Source organism: Grammomys surdaster, unplaced genomic scaffold (genome assembly GCF_004785775.1).
Source record: "Grammomys surdaster isolate TR1022 unplaced genomic scaffold, NIH_TR_1.0 66, whole genome shotgun sequence".
Lineage (NCBI taxonomy): Eukaryota > Metazoa > Chordata > Mammalia > Rodentia > Muridae > Grammomys > Grammomys surdaster.
The window spans coordinates 20078532-20098205 of record NW_021604568.1 but is presented as its reverse complement, the minus strand read 5'-3'; the positions used below and the strand labels follow the sequence as shown (position 1 = coordinate 20098205).

Below are 19674 nucleotides of genomic sequence, written 5' to 3'. Positions count from 1 at the left end.
TTGCAATATGTGGAATTAGTCACACAGTTCATATAATACTTTAGCAGTGCCTGAGATTATATTACAAGAGCATCTTACCAATAATGAATGAGTAGTCTTTATTTTGCTCACACTAGCTATTAGTGTTTTCATCATGTTAGGCCAGTGTCATGACTATGGTTAAGTGATGCGGTTTATTAGTGGAATAAGTGCTTTGTACTTTATTATTTTGTGAGGAGTTATTAAGATGTTTGCACATTTCATTGACCTGCTTTCTTTTGAATATGTGAGCAGTGTTATTTCTTATGTGCTATACAAATAGTTGAAGGTTAATTAGCAGAGTAACTGCATATAGTAATTCTGCCAGTCTCCTTCAGACAAAAAAATAAAGGATTTATTAGGTAAGTAGCAGGCCTTTATTAATATGTGACCTTTAGTTTTTTTTCATTTATGAAACTGTGAATTCAGAAAATAGATATGTATAATGTAGTCATAGCAGATGATTTGGAACCTGGGCTTGAAACCCTAGTTCCAGCAGTCAATTGTTAGGCTGACTTGTATGAACTTCAGTTTTTCCCTTTGTGAATAATGGGCATAATTTCTGCTTCCTGCAGCTACCATGAAATTGCACAGAAAAAGTCTGATTAAGTAGTAGCTGTTGTTATTAACCCTGTGTTTTTTTGTGCAGGTGGCACAGATTTATCAGAGCATTGAGTTTTCTCGTTTGACTTCTCTGGTTCCTTTTGTTGATGCTTTCCAACTGGAACGGGCCATAGTAGATGCAGCCAGGCACTGTGACCTGCAGGTATGTGTTATAAGGAGCATTGGCAGGTTAGAAGGTCTTTGAGAACTAGAAAGACAAATCTTTCTGGTTTTTTTTTGTTTGTTTGTTTGTCTTTGGTACAGTGGTATCTTTTAAAATCTCACTGAGCAAACGTTCACTACTTTTCTGTTAACTTTGGCTTGATAATTTTCTTTTCAAATTCAGTTGTAATATGTGCTTGGTTACCGATAATTTAATTTTTAAAGGTTCGTATTGACCATACTTCTCGGACTCTGAGTTTTGGATCAGACTTGAATTATGCAACTCGAGAAGATGCCCCAATTGGTCCTCATCTGCAGAGTATGCCTTCAGAACAAATAAGAAATCAACTCACAGCCATGTCTTCAGTGCTTGCAAAAGCACTTGAAGTTATCAAGCCTGCTCACATTCTGGTATGTGTCTTGAGGGATATGAAAGTTTTAAGCTTTGAAGGACTTATATTATCTTTTACAATATGCTTAGAGATGAAATCTGAGATGATTTCCTATTCACTGGTGATTGAGATGCTTTTGTCAAGCCATTGAACTGGCTTTAAATATGTCTCATGGGTTATACAGTAATAATGGGTTGTTACATAAGATACTATGGCTGTGGCCCAATTGTTGAGGTGATTGGGTTCTTGTTTAATTATTGTTGATGAGCTCTCTTTATATTTTTCTTGGTTTGACAGAATACATTTGGTGCCAAGAACAATAATAGACTTGCAAATGGTGTCTTAGGTTGTGTCATTGCTAGTTAGAGACTGAAAGTGCCACAGTAGTTTGTACTACTAGAACATTATCTAAATACATATATTCGTGGAAACCAGTATTTCACAATTATTTTTACTGTTGCTGTCTAATACCAGAGTATATTTATGATCATTATAATTGCATTTTTTTTGAAGCAAGAGAAAGAAGAACAGCATCAGTTGGCAGTTACTGCATATCTTAAAAATTCACGAAAAGAGCATCAGAGAATTTTGGCTCGGAGACAGACAATTGAGGAAAGAAAAGAACGACTTGAGAGTCTGAATATTCAACGTGAGAAGGAAGAACTAGAACAAAGGGAAGCTGAACTCCAGAAAGTACGGAAGGCTGAAGAAGAAAGGCTGCGCCAAGAGGCAAAGGAACGAGAGAAGGAACGAATCCTTCAAGAACATGAGCAAATCAAGAAGAAAACTGTTCGGGAGCGGTTAGAGCAGATCAAGAAGACAGAGCTGGGTGCCAAAGCATTTAAAGATATTGACATTGAAGTATGTAGGCTCTTTACTCTTGAGCTCTCATTTGCTTAATTTTGACATTTTTCCTGACTTGAGTACCCATTTAAAGAAGTAAAGTAGAATTTAATTCTAGAAAGCGGTGAGCTCAGCTGCTGGTTAATTATATTTGTCTTTAATTTGTGGCCTGGGGAAGATGGCTTAATGGTTAAGAACATGTACTGCTTTTTTCCAGAAGACTCAACCAAGTTTAATTCCAGTATCCATATCAGATGGCTTATGACCATCTGACATTTAGGCATCTGTACTCAAGTGCACATACACTCTTCCCCATAATTAAAATCTTCTAAAAATATTTACCTATTTTTTTCTCCAGAGCTGAGAACTGAACCCAGGGCCTTGCACTTGCTAGGCAAGTGCTCTACCACTGAGCTAAATCCCTAACCCCTATTTAAATCTTTAAATCTTCTAAAAAAATATTTAGAGCCAGGAATTGTGGCGCACGTCTTTAATCCTAGCACTCAGGGAGGCAGAGGCAGGTGGATTGCTGAGTTCTAGGACAGCCTGGTTGGTCTACATAGTGGATTCCAGGATAGCCAGGGGGATGGATGATATATATATTTATATTTATATATTTATATATTTATGAGAGAGAAAAAAGTTCTGTTCTGACTCAAATAAATAAAAATATTTGTAACAGTTCTGGCTTTATGTTACCATCAGGACCTTGAAGAATTGGATCCAGATTTTATTATGGCCAAACAGGTTGAACAACTGGAGAAAGAAAAGAAGGAACTTCAGGAACGCCTGAAGAATCAAGAAAAGAAGGTAATGAGAGAGAGGGTGGATTGTTATTTTTAAACAAGGTCTCCAAACTGGCCTTAAACTGCTCTGCAGCTGAGATTGCTCTTAGATTCTTGATCCTAATGGCATCTTAATGCCTAGTGGGATTGTTAATCTCTTCATATAAATTAAGAAGAATCTCTTTTGGCCAAGTGGTGTTTGTGCATTCCTTTAATTACACTTGGGAATCAGGCAGGCCGGTCTCTTAAGTTTGAAGCCATTTTGGTCTTTGGAGGAAATTCCAAGGCAGACAATATGCAGTCCTGCTTCAAAAAAGCAAAAGGGGGGATTATTTTGTGACACTGCATTTGTTTCCATCCCATTCAGATTGACTATTTTGAGAGAGCTAAGCGTTTAGAAGAAATTCCTTTAATAAAGAGTGCTTATGAGGAACAAAGGGTTAAAGACATGGACCTATGGGAACAACAAGAAGAAGAAAGAGTAAGTTTTTCATTTCATTGTGGTATCATAGACTGTGAGCTAAGTTATAAGTCAGCCAAAAAAAAAAAGTTTTTAAATTCTTTTGGTAGTTGTAATGCTTTAATGGCTCTGCTTACTGGAAAAAGAAATATTCACAATAGAGGTTTAATAAGAAACTATTAATTACAGCCTTATGTGCACACAAATGAGAGAAAGGGCATACTTGTGGGGCCCTGTGGCATCTGCAGTCTCAGGATCTACCATCTGGAGACTTAGATGATTGTGTTGTTAATGCTTCTTTTATAGGATAAGTTGGGATTTTGTGATAATTCTCCTTAGGTATAAATATTTAAGTAGAAATAGAAAACACTTGGGACGGTATGGAATCTTGTATTTTCATAGGGCTGAGAAGAGAGTTTGACATTTTGCCTTAATTTCCAGGAAAATTAAAACTATTCAAAATCTTGTAGGACTCAGTTACCCCTTCTCCCTGACTTCTATTAGGGGATCTGTTGGGATGCTCTGTTAACAGTGCAGAATTCAATAGGGAAGGAGAAGCTTCTCAGTTTTAAAGAATGTTAAGAGTCTTTTTGGGGTAAATTAGTAATAATGTGCTCTGGAGATTAACCTAGTATTGTGTACTTTCAGATCACTACGATGCAGCTGGAACGAGAAAAAGCTCTGGAGCATAAGAATCGGATGTCACGAATGTTGGAAGACAGAGATCTATTTGTGATGCGGCTCAAAGCTGCCCGGCAGTCTGTCTATGAGGTGAGCTCACTATGTTTAGTGAAAAGTTAATTTGTGAACTTTTAGTTTTCTTTTGAGGATTTTCCCTTAACATAGTCTGTTTTAATTTAATGTTTAACAGTATTTTCAGTATTTGTATAGATGAGTTGGGAGATATTTTAATCTTCACAAATGTTCCAAAGATGAAAGGTGATTATTTTGATCATATTTTTTTAAGTGTAGGATTTTTTGGGACAGTTGCGGGATGGAATTTTAGGCCCACCACATAGCTACCTACAGATATATTTTTTTTTAAGTTTTATTTTTACTATTTGATTCAGAAGTGAATTAGATCAGGGCCAGACATCTAGATACAGTCTCTTAATAAAAGTACTTGGGAGTCAGAGGCAGGCAGATCTTGAGTTGGGGGCCAGCTTGGTCTATGTAGTGAGTTCTAGGACAGCCATGAGTATGTAGAAGGGCCGTGTCTCAAAAAAAAAAAAAAGAAAGAAAGAAAGAAAGAAATGAACTATATCAAAGATATTTTGTTGTTAAAAGCTTTTAAGTTAGCCGGGCAGTGGCAGCTCAAACCTTTAATCCCAGCACTTGGGAGGCAGAGGCAGGCGGATTTCTGAGTTTGAGGCCAGCCTGGTCTACAGACTGAGTTCCAGGACAGCCAGGGCTACACAGAGAAACCCTGTCTCAAAAAACAAACAAACAAACAAAAAACCAAAAAAAACAAAGCAAAAAAGCTTTAAGTTAATTTCTTTATTATAAGTAAATGTGACACTTTTGAGGTAGGGGGCGGAACTGGGAGTTGAATCTACCACCTCAGATGTGCCAGGCAAGCTCTCAATGACATTAGTTCAGTGTGTAGATAATATTAATTCATAATTTAACAAACATGACACAATATTTCTTTACCAATTAAGAGATTCTGCTTTTGTATTTACTTGGTGACCACTTTCTATGGTTTTCAGAATGTGTGAACTTACAAGTGTAAAACTGTTACTCATGTTTATATCTTTAAAAAATTGACCTGTGGGGGCTAACTGTTCAATTTGCAGGAAAAACTGAAACAGTTTGAAGAACGTTTAGCAGAAGAAAGGCATAATCGCCTGGAAGAAAGGAAAAGGCAGCGGAAAGAAGAACGCAAAATAACTTACTACAGAGAAAAGGAAGAGGAAGAGCAGAGGAGGGCAGAGGAGCAGATGCTCAAAGGTAACCATGGGGACCATTAGATCAACTGCATGATAGGTGTGAGTTCCATATTTCACAATCTTATTTTATAAAACCAAGGGATCAGATAACCCAGTACATTGAGTTATTGGTGCTGTTTCCTCTATCTATAGCTGTATACATTATACTTTTCCTGTTGGTGTTTAGTATCCTTTGTCATTAATGATAATTACATCTGTGGTTCTATACCTGGAACCCCATATATTGAGTAGAATTTGTTCTAGTATGGTTTCTGTTGCTGCAATAAAACACTGAACAAAAGCACTTTGGGGGATTAAAGAGAGGGTTTATTTGGATTCCATATCATGGTTCATCATTGAGGGAAGCCAGAGTTTCTGCCAGGAGGTTCAAGGTACTGAAACAAAGACCACAGAAGAAAGCTGCTTCTTTGATCACTCCCTCTGACTTGCTCAGCTACCTTCCTTATATAGTAGCCCAGGCACACCTGCCCAGGGATGGTATTGCCCACATTGGACCCTCCTACAGCCATCAGTAATCAAGAATATATCATAGGCTCACAGACATAGGCCATTCTGATAGAGTCAGTTCCTAGGTTGATATTCTTCCTTCCCAATTATGCCTAGATTTGTGTGACTGAACAAAAACACAATTAGTGTATAGGGCCATCCTAAATGATTGTGGACTATTTGTGGGGTTTTTCTTTTTGTGGAGGGGATGTTTCTTGTTTGGTTTTTGAATCTTAATCTCTATTTGCTGATTGCCATCTACCTTAAATTTCTTTTAAGTTTTTCTAAATTATTGGGTATGTATGATGTGTAGGGGAGGGGTACAAGGTTGGAAGGTCAGAGGCCAACTTTGAAGAGTCAGTTTTTTCCTTTCATTTTTATGTAGGTTCTGAGGATTAAATACATAGAGTTAGATTATGTGTAAATGCTGGCCATCTTGCTGGTCATGTTTTAATATTGCCTTCTAAAACAAGAGCGCATCACTGCTTTATACTAGGAAAGCAATCCTGATGGTAGGAGAAAGGTATGGGTGGGAAGCATGTTTGAGTAACCTGACAAATTTTCATAGAGAGAGAAGAAAGAGAGCGTGCTGAGAGAGCAAAACGGGAGGAAGAACTTAGAGAGTATCAGGAGCGAGTCAAGAAACTGGAAGAAGTAGAAAGGAAAAAGCGGCAAAGAGAGCTGGAAATTGAAGAAAGGGAAAGGCGCAGAGAGGAAGAAAGGAGACTTGGTGATGATCCACTTTCTAGGAAGGTGAGTATAGAAGTTATTGTGTTTTTCTTTGGTGCTGGATCGTAATCTTGACTTTATCTGGCAAATCCCCTCTTACTGAGCTGTCTTCCTAGATCTTATGTATTTATTCTGTTTTAATTACATGTAGATTCATCAGTGAATTTTCTTGTAATATTGTGGCCTGATTTCTCAAACTACTTGATATTCTCTGACTACTTAGATACAAAGATCTGTTTGTATTCACAGTGTCTCCATCACTTGGAAGAGATAATTGGGTCTGTTCCAACTTCATTCAGAATGTATATTACAACAATATAACTAGACTCCTTGATATTATTAATATGCAAGAATGACTTGTTTCTCTCACCTCTTGAATTGTTCTAATTGATGGTTTTGTTGCCTGTAGTTCAGTTTTTGTTAGCCCATGTGTCATTTCTGATTTCTAAACTGTTTCCCCAGTCATAATCTCCTTTCATACTTCAGATTGCTTCAGTTTTCATAATGGCAACAAAAAGTCCCTTAAATCTATTCTTCTGTCTCTGCTTCATTTGGTGTGTACTCATTTCCTAGAGCAAAAGGCAAACATACTTAGTGAGCCCTTTTCATCAGTTTTAGCTATCAGCTTGTGCTTCAGTCACTCTTAGTTACTGTTTTGCCCTTTAAACAAAACACTGCTTGTTTATTGATTTGTTTTTTCAAAAGAATTTTTCAATAGATAATTTTTAGTTATGTACCATGGGGGTATGTGCACATGAGTGCTGAATTGTTGGATTCACTGGAACAGGAGTTACAGGTAATTGTGAGCCATCTTATGTTGGTGCTGGGAACTAAACTATGATCCTCCGGAAGAGCAGTACATACACGTAACCACTGAGCTCTTTCCAGTCCCTAGTTTTTTATTTCTGTGGGAGTACAAGGTCTTAAACAGCCAAGGCTGGCTTCTGATCCTATTGTCTCTGTCTTCAAGGAATGAAGTTACAGCTGCCATGCTTCATTTTAACCAGTCTTTACTTTAGGATCTTGAGGCTTAATTGAATGAAGTGCTTGATTGGTAACTCCAGTAGTTATAACATAACTTTTATTACTATGCATTTTCCTTTTTGCTTTGTCTGCAGGACTCTCGGTGGGGAGATCGAGATTCAGAAGGCACCTGGAGAAAAGGACCAGAAGTTGACTCTGAGTGGAGAAGAGGCCCACCAGAAAAGTAAGTAGAATCATGAGATCAGTGCACTACTTTGTCTTGGATCCTCGTATCTGGAATTCAAAATTAGACGTTTAGAAAACAAGGTGAAGTTTCTGTAAGAATCGTGTGCATGTCCATCTGTTATTTGAGCCAAGGTCAGGGTTTTTTTTTGTAGCTTTAGGGTGACCCTGAATTCCTGATCCTGTCTACCTCCCATGGGTTGGATTTACAGCCTTGTTCTGCCACTATACCTGGTTTTATTAGTAATGGATATAGAACCCAAGGTTGGTAACTTAGCATAGCAAGCACTCTACCACTAAGCTAGCTACTTGCTCAGTTCTTGACTAATTTTTATGGTAACAGATAGTGGTGGACAGGAACAGTGGCTTTAATTTTATGCAGAAGTTAAAGTTTAGAGGAAGCTCATTGTAAAATATATGGGTAATTTTTTTTAGGCTGTTATCTGATTGTTAGTCTATATTGATTTAAGATAGTGAATTTTGCATAGTTTTTATTTAGAAAACATTTTTAAAGGACCTGAGTCATTTAAATTTAGACTTAGTGATTTGTAAGAAATAGTGAAATCAAGAATCCATATTCTTTTTCAAAAATTTGTTTTTAAAGCTGTACCTTGTTTCTCCTTTAGGGAGTGGAGACGAGAAACCCGGGATGATGAGAGGTCTCACAGGAGAGATGAAGATCGGCTGAGGCGCTTGGGGGGAGATGATGAAGAGAGAGAGTCTTCTCTTAGACCGGATGATGATCGCATTCCCAGGCGTGGCCTGGATGAAGACAGAGGGCCTAGACGTCCCGATGAAGATAGATTTTCTCGTAGAGGAGCAGATGATGACCGTCCTTCCTGGCGTAATGCAGATGATGACAGGCCTCCCAGGCGAATTGGTGATGATGACAGGGGAAGCTGGCGTCACACAGATGATGACAGACCACCCAGACGGGGACTGGATGATGACAGGCCACCCAGACGGGGACTGGATGAGGAGAGAGGAAGCTGGCGCACAGCAGATGAGGACAGAGGACCTAGACGTGGGATGGATGATGACCGGGGGCCAAGACGAGGAGGTGCTGATGATGAACGGTCATCCTGGCGGAATGCTGATGATGACAGGGGTCCCAGGAGGGTCATGGATGATGATAGGGGTCCCAGGCGAGGGTTGGATGATGACCGAGGACCTTGGAGGAATGCTGCTGAAGATAGGATTTCCAGGAGAGGTGCAGATGATGACCGGGGGCCTTGGAGAAATATGGATGATGATAGGATTCCTAGACGGAGTGATGATGCAAGACCTGGTCCCTGGAGACCATTTGTCAAGCCAGGTAAGAGTCTAGCTTTTAATTTAAGATGGTTTGTGGAATGTTTGATATATTTGTTTACATGTTTAAAAAAAAGGAATTATAGGGCTAAATGATAGTTGTACTGTATGTGTGTTTGTGTGTGTGTATTTTTCCTTGTGCCTATGCAGTGGCTTTTACTTTTTTTTTTTTTTTTTTTTTTGAGACAGTTTCTCTGCGTAGCCCTGGCTGTCCTAGAACTCACTCTGTAGACCAGGCTGGCCTCGAACTCAGAAATCCGCCTGTCTCTGCCTCCCCAAGTGCTGGAAAAAATTACTATTTTTAAATATTTATTTGCACAACTGTTCACCGATGGGGTCATAATCAGGAGCTCATTTTTGTTCTTCTAGTCAACTTTGGGATTGCTCACTGATATTTAAACTTAAGCCTTTTCTCCACTCTCCAAATACACACCTGCTCTTGTGAACCACTGTCTTAAATGTGTAAACTAGGAGTTCTTTCTGTTTTAGCCTTTTTGTTAAGTCTGTCATTTATCTTGACTCTTTAAAAGATTCATTATTTTTTAAATTACATATGAATGCATACCTATATATGGGAATGCACATGTGAATGCAGGTGTCCATGGAGACCAGAGAGCATCAAATTTCCTGGAAATGGAGTGAAGGCAGTTGGTTACGAGCTATTTGACATGGGTGTAGGGAATTGAACTGTAGAAACAATATATGCTGTCAACCATTGAGCCACCTCTCCAGCCCTTATCTGCCTTTTGATGATCATTAAATCTACGTACTTCTATTCCTTTGCCCTTGCCCTACTAACTGGTTTCTGCCATTTTTTCCCCCTACTGCCACTTCTGCAGTACCCAGAATAAAACTTCATGAGTTTGGGTCTAATTACTAATTTTGCTTTTACTAGTTGTGATATCTGTGACAAACCTTTTTGTCTTTTCTTGCTTTGGTCATATTTCACTGTCAATTATGTGACCTTAGGTTAAGTGGCTTCCATGCCTTTTGTAAAATGAGGTCAACAGTATGATAGATTCTCAGTAAATCTGGTAGTTGTGTCCTATAAAAAGTTGTCAAGTACTGAGGAATCCTAGAAGAAATAGAAGGTTAGGTGTCTTTAATTATTTGATTATAAATATTTTGAATGTAGGCTGTGCATAATGGCACAGCCATTATGATCTCAGCACTCTTGGAGGCAGAGGATCTTTCTAAGTTCAAGGCTAGCCTAGTCTACATGGCAAGTTTCAGGACAGCCAGACCTACATAGAGAAACCCTGTCTTAAAAAAGTCATGAATCTGGAAGTAATAATGCTTGACTTAAGGATTATACACTTGTTGATATGAAAGTCAGGTACAATGGTGATGATTAGCTTTGTAGCTATGATACACTAACAGCGAGAACTTAGCTCGCTTTGACCTCTTGCTTCATGTGTAACACTAGGCAGAATCCAAGCATTTATCCTTGTTTTATGACTGGATGATCTAATGATGTTGCAGAGGACTGGACTAAGGAAGAGTCTTTGATAAAGTGTTAACAGGATTTAAATTCATAGTTGGGTGATCACTCCCAGTAAACTCTCAAGTTACCTGCTTAACTGGGTAGTCTAGTAAAATTAGATACTGGCAGTCATTGTATACAGCAGGAAAAATTTGATAGTCTCTATTTTGTGAAACATTACATCCAGACTGTTTAAGCTTCCTTATATAGGTATATAACTCAATAATTGTTAATGACCAGCCATTCATGGATATACATGCTTTTTTGCTAAAGAGGCATTAAGTGTCAATTTGTGTTTAGGATGATGAATTAATGTTAAGATACCTTTGTAAAGGCTTTGTAAAGGGATGAGCTCAGATGATAGAGCACTTTCTTAGAATACATCAGGCCTTTGTTAAATCCCCAGCACCATATAAACTTACAGTTGCTAATTTGTTAAGAATAAAATTCCTTCTTTTTATAAACTAGGTGGATGGAGAGAGAAAGAAAAGGCTAGAGAAGAGAGTTGGGGTCCACCTCGAGAATCAAGGCCATCAGAAGAACGTGAATGGGATAGAGACAAAGAGAAGGACAGAGATAATCAAGATCGAGAGGAGAATGACAAGGATCTTGAACGAGATAGGGACAGAGAGAGAGATGGGGACCGGGAGGATCGTTTCAGAAGACCCAGGTTAGTAATGACCTACTGTGGTAACCGGTTTCTCTTAAACTCTGTTGTGCATTCCAAAACACTTGAAAAATAATATTCCGGTTTCATTTAGAGTGAGAGTGAGCAACACTCCCTAGAAAATGAGACTATGGGGGTTTAACCTGTTGGCTGCTTGTAGGTTACATAACTGGTAAAGGAACCAGTCCAGATTTCTACCACTCCTACTTCTTAGAGCAGTGGATCAGCTTAGTTGGTTTTAATCCTTTTTTTGTTTGTTTTTGTAAAGATGGAATCCTTCTGTGTAGCTCAGGTTGACCTGAAATTAAATTTTTATCCAATCCACTACCTATGTTGAGATTTATAGTCAGTTGACAACACACTCAGTTTTTATTAGTGGTGAAAGTCCTAGCTTGTTCCTTCTGCATAGTAAAAAAAAGCTCTCTATACTAGTAGCATGGCAGCCAGCAACTTTTTTGTGGCTAGTGCACTAGCTCTCTTGGAATATGTGTTGTGCTATTGTAGGATCTTTAGGTAAATAGCTACAGGTAAGGTCTGTTTGCTTTAGGTAAATAGCTACAGGTAAGGTCTGCTTTCTATGCCCCAGATACCAGGTTAAGGTGTTTGTTAAAATTCAGATTAATAAACTGGATTTGGTCTGTTGCTTTTTTTTGTTTTGTTTTTCTGTGGGGGGAGGGAGTGTTGGTTTCTTGGAGGAAGTGTTGAGACAGGGCTTTATGTAGCCCTGGCTATCTTGGAACTCACTCTATAGACCAAGCTATCCTGGAACTCAGAAATCTGCCTGCTTCCTAAGTGCTGGGATTAAAGACATGCACTAACAACACCACCCAGATGGTGTGTTACTTATAATTATCCATATATTCTGTCAAGAACTGAGCTTGTCACTTTAAATGGCCACAGGGATGAAGGTGGCTGGAGAAGAGGACCAGCAGAAGAATCTTCAAGCTGGAGGGATTCAAGTCGCCGTGATGATAGGGACAGGGATGACCGTCGGCGGGATAGGGATGATCGTCGTGATCTGAGAGACCTGAGAGACAGAAGGGATTTAAGAGATGATAGAGATCGGAGAGGACCTCCCCTCAGATCAGAGCGAGAAGAAGGTAGAGATATTTTGTCTGTTGGAATATTGGAAAACTGCTTGTGGCATGGTGAGGGCTTTATAATTGTCTTTTAAATTAATATGAACCCTGATGATTTGAGTAAATTTAGTGTACTTGTCCGGTTGTGATGTAAGGTCATCTGTAAGGTGAGTGTAGCAATACACTAAATGATAGGCAGCAGAAATTCATATTAATGACAGTGGAGACAGTATTATGTGAGGTCCTTGTCGATGAACACAAGAGTATAAATGTGGAGCCATTAGAGCTGGTGATACGGCTAAATGAAAAGGGGCTTTGTGTTTTCTCCTAACAACTTGATTTCAATCTGGGGGACTCACATGGTAGCAAAAGAAGTCACTCCCTGAAAGTTTTCTCTGACCTCTACAAAATCTAGTGACATTGAAGTGTCCATTGTACTTAACTTTCTTCACATGCTTTTAACAGTTTGCTTAGCAGAATCAGAAGAATATTAAAACTAATATCTTAAAGTCTTACACTTTATAACTCATTTGATAAAATTAAAGAGCCAAAAATCTTTTAACATAACATTCTGATTTTTGTTATCCTGTCTTAGGTTTATGACCATTAAAATACTTCCAGTTTTCAACTATGTCAGCAAGTTCATATTTTAAAGATTTTGGGCAGAAATGACACAATAATTTAAATGTGGGGCTTTTAGTGTGATTCTGCACTTTTCCAAGTAGTTTCAGGCATACATTTCTTAAGTTTCTCTTTTGTTTATTTTGAACCAATAAATAGTTCAAGCCTACACTTAAAGATGTTTAAACTTTTCTAGCAAGCTCTTGGAGACGCACTGATGACAGAAAAGATGACCGGACTGAAGAAAGGGATCCACCTCGTCGTGTTCCTCCCCCAGCTCTTTCAAGAGATAGAGAAAGAGAGAGAGAACGAGATGGTGAGAAAGAGAAAGCATCCTGGAGAGCTGAGAAAGATAGGGAGTCCCTTCGTCGTACTAAGAATGAAACTGATGAAGATGGATGGACCACAGTACGACGTTAAGTCCCAAGATGATGGAGTCAAACTTGTGGCTTACATAGGTTTGATCACATTCAAGGATTATTATACTTGTGCTTCAACCAGTCTAAATTGAATTCTTTAATGTTGTCTCACCATAACACAAAAAAGCATGAACTTGTATTAATCATATATAATAGATTGATCATGCACTGTATTTACAGGAGGTTGGAAAACCATGCCATTTTCTGGAACTTAAGGTGTTACATTATTTCATCAATCATTTGTTTAAAAAAAAAACTAAAAAATAAAAATGTGAACCCTTCAGGTGTAAACACCTTATCTTGGTATACAATTGATCTTTTTGTTTTGATTTTGAAGTATCAGATATTAATTTGGAATAAGGTAAGGTTCTCTTGAAACATTTGAAAACCCTTTAAGCCAACTGATCTGACAGCTTTCCCATCAGAAGTGGGAACATACCTTCTTAGGTACTTACTGTTAACTACATTTAGGCAGTTTATAGCTTCTGATCAGTGTAGTAGACATTACAAACACTGGTTGTAATGGGGTTTTCTGTAGACTTTACTTGAGAGAGGTGAGTATAAAGCATTTTTTAGTCATCATCATGACGATGCTGCTCAAGTGCAGATCCAGAACAGTACAGCTTTGGGTTCCTAGAACATTTGGTAAACTGTTGTGGGTTTCTTTTTTTCTGTTGCCAAAAGAAAACTGCTTTTCCACTAATTCATGCCTTTCAAGCATTTTAAATATGACAATATTTATAAATGTGTGGTTTGGAGGAATTGTTTAAATTCTTTTTCCTAATTTTCTTTCTTCAGGATAGATTATTTCAACAAGTAATTTGTAGTGATGACTGTGTTGACTTCAATTTTGGAGTGTAGTAGCTGTGTTAAAAAAGAGTAGCCATTTGGTCTTATTGAAGCCAACACAGAACTTGCTGCTGTGTTTTTTCTTTGGTGATAAATAAAATACTTACATAATTGGTGTTAGTGTTGATTTGTCAGTTATGTTTCTGTGAATTTTTATCAGTGCTGTTAAAGTATGTCATTGTTAATATCAAAAGAATAACTTATAGAGTAACACAAAACGCAAATAGCTAACAAGTTTGTGAAGTGCCCTTGTTTTTGGAAACATCATTTTTACCACCTTGGGTTTCATCCCGAATTAGGGAGAAAAAAACCAATAACATAGTTGTAGAGGATTTTTGCCACAAACTTGTCTGTGTAAGCCTATAAATTTTACTAAGTAGTGGTTTAAAATACTATACTGTTAAAGCTCTCAGACCAGAAGAGATAGTACTGATTTTCTACTTTGCTACCAAGGATTGAAATTTCAAACATGGAAGTTTTCTTGTGGCTACAGGGCTCACTCAGTCAAAACAAGTAAAAGTACTTACAGACACTGTTTTTGTTTTTTTTTTTTTTGTTTCTGTTTTTGTTTGAAAGACCACTGGTTTTATTTGGGGCAGTAACCTGTTTATGTATATTTTCACTAGTGAGCCAGGTGCTGATAGGATGCTATAGATCACAGCAAGTGATTCTTTTGATCAGCTACATTTAGATGAATGCACAAGATTGGAGAGCAGGTTTTTCTGCAGAACCCAGCCTTGCAGCTCATTTGGGTTTCCAGATATTTTCTGCTTTTTGTTCTGGGAGAGAACCCAGAGAAAACAGGGTGGGGGTAGAAGTATCTGATGCTTTTGCTTTGTGGTCTAGCTCATGGTTCCTACTATCACAGCTCCTTCCACTGCCACTCCACCAGCATTAAACAGGTTAAAGGAAAGCTGATTAATCTTCTGATGTGCCAGGTGAGCCCTGTGGCTTCTGCAGTTGTAAACAAATGGAGCCTTAAAGCTTCTATAGCTGTGCTTGAAGGTAGAGAGAACCCTTAGAAGAGCTACATTAAGCTTATCTATAGAGTGCCAGCCAGGATCAAACATGTCTGGGATATTAGTCAAGAACCACCAGCGACACAGGGCTTTTAATACCAGAATTTTCATGGCCAGTTTTGGCTGGTGAACCTCAGTCTTAATGTTTTTCCCAAAGACACTTTGGCAAAGTTGTATCTATAATAGAACTATGAGACAGCAGAGGGTATGTTATTAAGAAAACTCAAGACAACAAAATTAACCTGAAATAAATACATTTCTGATAGTTTTGAAATACATGGTTTTAGTTTTGTAATACATGGTTTTGGTTTAATATATCTAACAAAAAGTTCTAATCAAAGCCATTTAACTTCTGTAAAGGACTTGACAGGAAAAATAAAGTACAAAAAAAAAAAGCTGTTAAAATTAACAAGTTTGGATAGACAAATGCAGGCTAAACCACAGCACCACCTGTGCCTCTGCCCATGGTGAAGCTGTTACAATGCTGTGCTCTTTGTGGTCTAGCCGGATCCACAGTGCATTCTTAGGCAGAAACCAGCTTTATCAAAGCATTACATGAAACTTAGGGTTTTAAGTTTTCATTTTTGTCCCTTTAATAATGGGTATTGATCCTAGGGTTTTGTGCATTCTAGGCAAGTGCTCTTATCATTGAGCTATACCCATGTCCTAAACTTGGATATCTACTGTAAACATTTTTGCAAAACCCTTTGCAAAACATTGCATTCCAAGGATTGCTTAGCCTTTCCTCTGCCTCCTGAGTGTCAGGATTAAAGGACTGATTATTTTTAGGGCTAAGTTTATTTGCTCTAAAACACTAGAAAAACAAGTACTTTTTTTTGCTTGCACACTTTCAGTATATGTTAACTGGGAAACAGACTTGGCATGGGTTGGAGAACACTCTGTGGGATACAATTTTATGTGGACATGGAGGTCAGAGGTCAAGGGTTGCCCTACTCAACCATACTATTCAAGGTGTTTCTTTGAATCTGGAGTTTTCCATACCTGGAGCTAGTGAATTCCTTGCTAGTGAATCCAGGCAGAGGGCCCTGCCTCCCCAGTGATGCAACCACAGCTACCTTTGGCTTAAATTACCCCAAATTTGCAGATGAGTATGGAGGTCCCAACTTCAGATGACCACCTAGTTTATGAGATACTTTTGATGCAGACCTGGAGCTCATCCATGTAGCAAGGCTGGCCTCTGCCTCAGCACTGGGGTTGTAGGCACACCACTATTCCCTTATTTTTATGTATGTATTGAGTCCTCCGTGTTTAGAAGCACTTTCTTGGCAGCTATCTCCCTGTAAATATAACACCTACCTAACAGGATATTTTCCAGAGCCCTCTCAATACCACGGAACAGGAATGCCAGTTTCTGCAGCCTTTAGTTTTAGTAAGATGCCAAAAGTTAAAAGTTAGCATTAGGTACATGTGTTCGTGGTTCAGCTAATGTACTTACATACTGGCACCATACATACGTGCCTTGGGAAATGTCTGATGGGATTACAGCAATTCTGACTTGATCTTGCTTTTGATATTGAGAATACCTTTTTGAAAAGGCAGATCAGTTAGAGGATGCGAATTTATGTTGACTTGAAAAACTTCACCTCAAAACAAGTGGTATTTTAGCAAAATAACGAGGAACATGGTTTTATTAAGTTTAGGCCCAGAGAATGTGGGGTTGTAACTAACAGGGATAGCTTTCTTCCTTGCTAAGAATGTCCTCCTTTTTACCGATAGGGCTCACAGCTGTCAGTATTTTCACATTTCTCTTTTATACAGAAAGCAAATGAAAGGCAATACTCCCAGTATTCCTAGCTAAATCTGACTATTGAAAGCTTTATATACTTAATCTCTTGGCTGATATTTGCAGATAGTGGTGTTGATGCATATCTGAATTTATCTTAATTCACCTTTACCTTTGTCTCCTCTGTCTAGATGTCAGTTTTGTGCCATATTCCAGCATTCAGTATGATGGGTTTACAGGAGTACTGGAAAGGGTTAGGAACTTTTGCATGAAGATATTTTGGGGTTCTGGAAGCAGACAAGGGTCTCTCAGTAATAGTGGGACCACCAAGCGGGAGGTTATGGTACTTGTATCCAACAGCAATTATTACAGCCTTGAAGTGGTGTTTATTCGAGTACACCCTCTGTAAATTGGAAGGTAAATAGCCCAGAGTAGAACCCTTTGGAACTGAGTTATTGCATTATAGTTCCCCATTTTCTATTTAGGAACCCTGAACTTGAGCAATCAAGGTGGGTTAACACTGCTCTATAAAGGTTTCCTCCTTTCTGAGGAGGAAATGTCTTAGCATCAGACACAAAGAATTGGACCATCGGGTGGTGCATAGAGAAAATGCTAAATAGGAGTTACAGGGGAGATAAATGGATTCATAATACTGTCACTGTATAAATACACGTCTCTTAAACAGCACCATTTCCAAATATGTACACGATATGATTAAGCCTTGGCACAATTTTAAGGGTTGGAAGGCCTACTTGCTAATTCAGTAGAATACCTGATGCACAAAAGGATAAGGAACTGTATTCTACCTGCTACAGATTGTGCCTTCAAACCTCCCATCTAGGACAGAAACAAACAACGAGGAGGAACACCCTCTCAATACTGGGAAGTATACTAAATTGCTTTACCTGCAATTAGAATGACAAACTAAAATAAATAAATTGCATCAAACAATAAAATAGTCATTTTTCCCGACATTCCATACAATTGTTAGTTTTACACTCAGTTCAGAGGCTATTAAAAATACTCTAGACCTAATAAAGTGCCTCCATTCATAAAACGAAACATCCAAGATAAGAGACAATTTCATACGGATGCGCACCTAAAATAGGCCGACGTATACAGTAAACAGCGCCTCATTCACCGCACTTCAACCAGTGGTACACCCGCACAGCCCTCACCGTTCTGGATGCGCGTTTTAGAAACTAGGGACAAAATTCAAGATTTCAACGTCAGAGATCGACCACACCACAAGAAAGTGCTGCGCCCCTGCGGGATCAAAAACCAAGACGACTTCCCAAGTTGAGCCAAGGGAGAGGAACGCAGGTTTCAGGTGTACGCAGCTCGATGCAGCCTGCTCCTAGCGCAGCTTCTTGCTGGGCAGGCTGTCCTTGTTGCTGCGCGGCGGCGGACGGACGGTGGGCGGTGGCACTTTGGAGAGCGGGCAATACTTGATGGTGTGTGCGTTGTCGCCGCTGGCGCCGCACAGGGGGCACGTGTAGCGGCGCAGGACCGGGCACAGAACCCGGCCGTCCGGGCCCTTGAGGATGTGTGTGGTGTAGAGCGCCACCGCCTCCTTGTTGTTCCGGCAGAACACACACACCTGAAGCTCCGGTTTCAGCAGACGCGCGGCGGTCGCCCCGGAGGCCGCGTGCAGACGAGGCTCAGCAGCCCACGCAGGGCTCGGCTCTTCGCGCGGCGTCACTTCGGCCGCGGAGACGGCGGAGGCGGAGGGCGCACAGCCCAGCAGCACCGCGGCGGCGCGCCCTGCAAACGGGTTCAGCTCAGCGAAGCGCTCCTCCAGCAACCCGGCCTCAGCGGGGCGGGCGCACAGCTCTAGCGCGCGCAGTTCCAACGCGCCGCCCAGGTAGCGGCCCCCGGCCTCCGGCTCATCGCCGTCATCATCTTCGTCGTCCTCGGGCGGCCCCAGCGTGGGCCCCGCCGCCGTGGGCCCGGGCCCCTCATGCGGGGAGCCGCGGTCGCTAGCCCTGGTGATGAGCGTGGCTAGCCCCAGGTAGTCGTTCCAGGAGCTGAAGGGCTGCGGGTGCACCGGGCCCGAGGCGCTCACGTAGCGGGCGCTGGGCACGAGCGCCATAGGCGCGGGGGCGCGGGCGCGGCGGGGCGAGCGTGGCGCCCAAGGGAAAGCCTCCATGGGCCGGCAGCGGGCCGCGCGCCTCCCCGCCGCCGCCGCCGGCAAGGGCCGGACGGAAGGGACGCAGGAGCCTGCCCGCTGGCCTGCCGCAGGGTGGGGTAGCCTGGCTTCCTTTTATCGCTCCCGCTTTCTCCCGTGCCCCTCCTCGCTGTCTCGGCCCTGCCCCCTGCGATCCTCCGCCCGGGCCACTGCGCCCGCGCCCCCGGACGGAGGCGGAGCGGAGGCGGGCGCGCGCTCTTCTCCAGCCCCGCGCGCTTCCTGCGCCCCGCGCGCTGCGCCCACCTCACCAGCTGCGGGGCGCCTGGCATCCTGCGAGGGGGCGGGTGAGGCGCCGCCTCGGGCCCTGGCGTTCAATGGCTGTCGACCTGACTCCGCGGGCGCCGGTCGGGACGCTGATTGGTGGCGACTGGGGAAGGGGCGGGCGGCGCTTGGGGAGGGGATGGCTGTGCAGAAAGGGGCTGGATGAGGCGGTGGCGGGGACTTGCTTTTGCACGAGGGTGGAGACCTCAACCGGTGACCTAGCTTGGTTTTTTTGTTTTTGTTTTCCCTGCGGGGTATTGAGGATGCTGGTAGCACAGATCGCAATGAAGCCGCTGGGATGCATGCATCCACTTGCAGCTTTGGCTGGACCCGGTTTATAGTTTGAAACCACCACTTTCCCCTGGCTTTTTATTATCATCAACAAGAAAAGCTGTGGGAG

At 41.0% G+C, this 19674-nt stretch overlaps 2 protein-coding genes and 1 non-coding gene across 3 annotated transcripts in view; 2 read left to right on the top strand and 1 right to left on the bottom strand.

Moving 5' to 3' along the window:
* Positions 1–14177, top strand: part of Eif3a (eukaryotic translation initiation factor 3 subunit A) — a 31680-nt gene extending 17503 nt beyond the window's left edge. Inside the window, exons 10-22 of the mRNA XM_028772985.1 lie at positions 668–784; positions 1009–1194; positions 1689–2036; positions 2724–2828; positions 3171–3284; positions 3912–4034; positions 5060–5213; positions 6267–6451; positions 7546–7634; positions 8260–8948; positions 10896–11097; positions 11995–12194; positions 12991–14177. Of these exons, the coding sequence (XP_028628818.1) occupies positions 668–784; positions 1009–1194; positions 1689–2036; positions 2724–2828; positions 3171–3284; positions 3912–4034; positions 5060–5213; positions 6267–6451; positions 7546–7634; positions 8260–8948; positions 10896–11097; positions 11995–12194; positions 12991–13214 (2736 nt within the window). The 3' untranslated portion in view covers positions 13215–14177. The remainder of the gene's footprint in view (positions 1–667; positions 785–1008; positions 1195–1688; positions 2037–2723; positions 2829–3170; positions 3285–3911; positions 4035–5059; positions 5214–6266; positions 6452–7545; positions 7635–8259; positions 8949–10895; positions 11098–11994; positions 12195–12990) is intronic.
* Positions 231–362, top strand: LOC114628686. Its single transcript, XR_003712512.1, has one exon. It is a non-coding gene; the product is annotated as a small nucleolar RNA SNORA19 (small nucleolar RNA).
* Positions 14178–15318: 1141 nt separating the features above from the next.
* Nanos1 (nanos C2HC-type zinc finger 1) lies at positions 15319–19247 on the bottom strand. Its single transcript, XM_028772998.1, has one exon. It carries the CDS (start codon positions 18972–18974, stop codon positions 18183–18185), a length of 792 nt encoding a protein of 263 aa, XP_028628831.1. The 5' UTR covers positions 18975–19247; the 3' UTR covers positions 15319–18182.
* Positions 19248–19674: the final 427 nt, after the last annotated feature.

Coding starts and splice junctions, on each gene's coding strand:
- Nanos1 (XM_028772998.1), bottom strand. CDS start 18,974: ATGGAGGCTTTCCCTTGGGCGCCACGCTCGCCCCGCCGCGCCCGCGCC.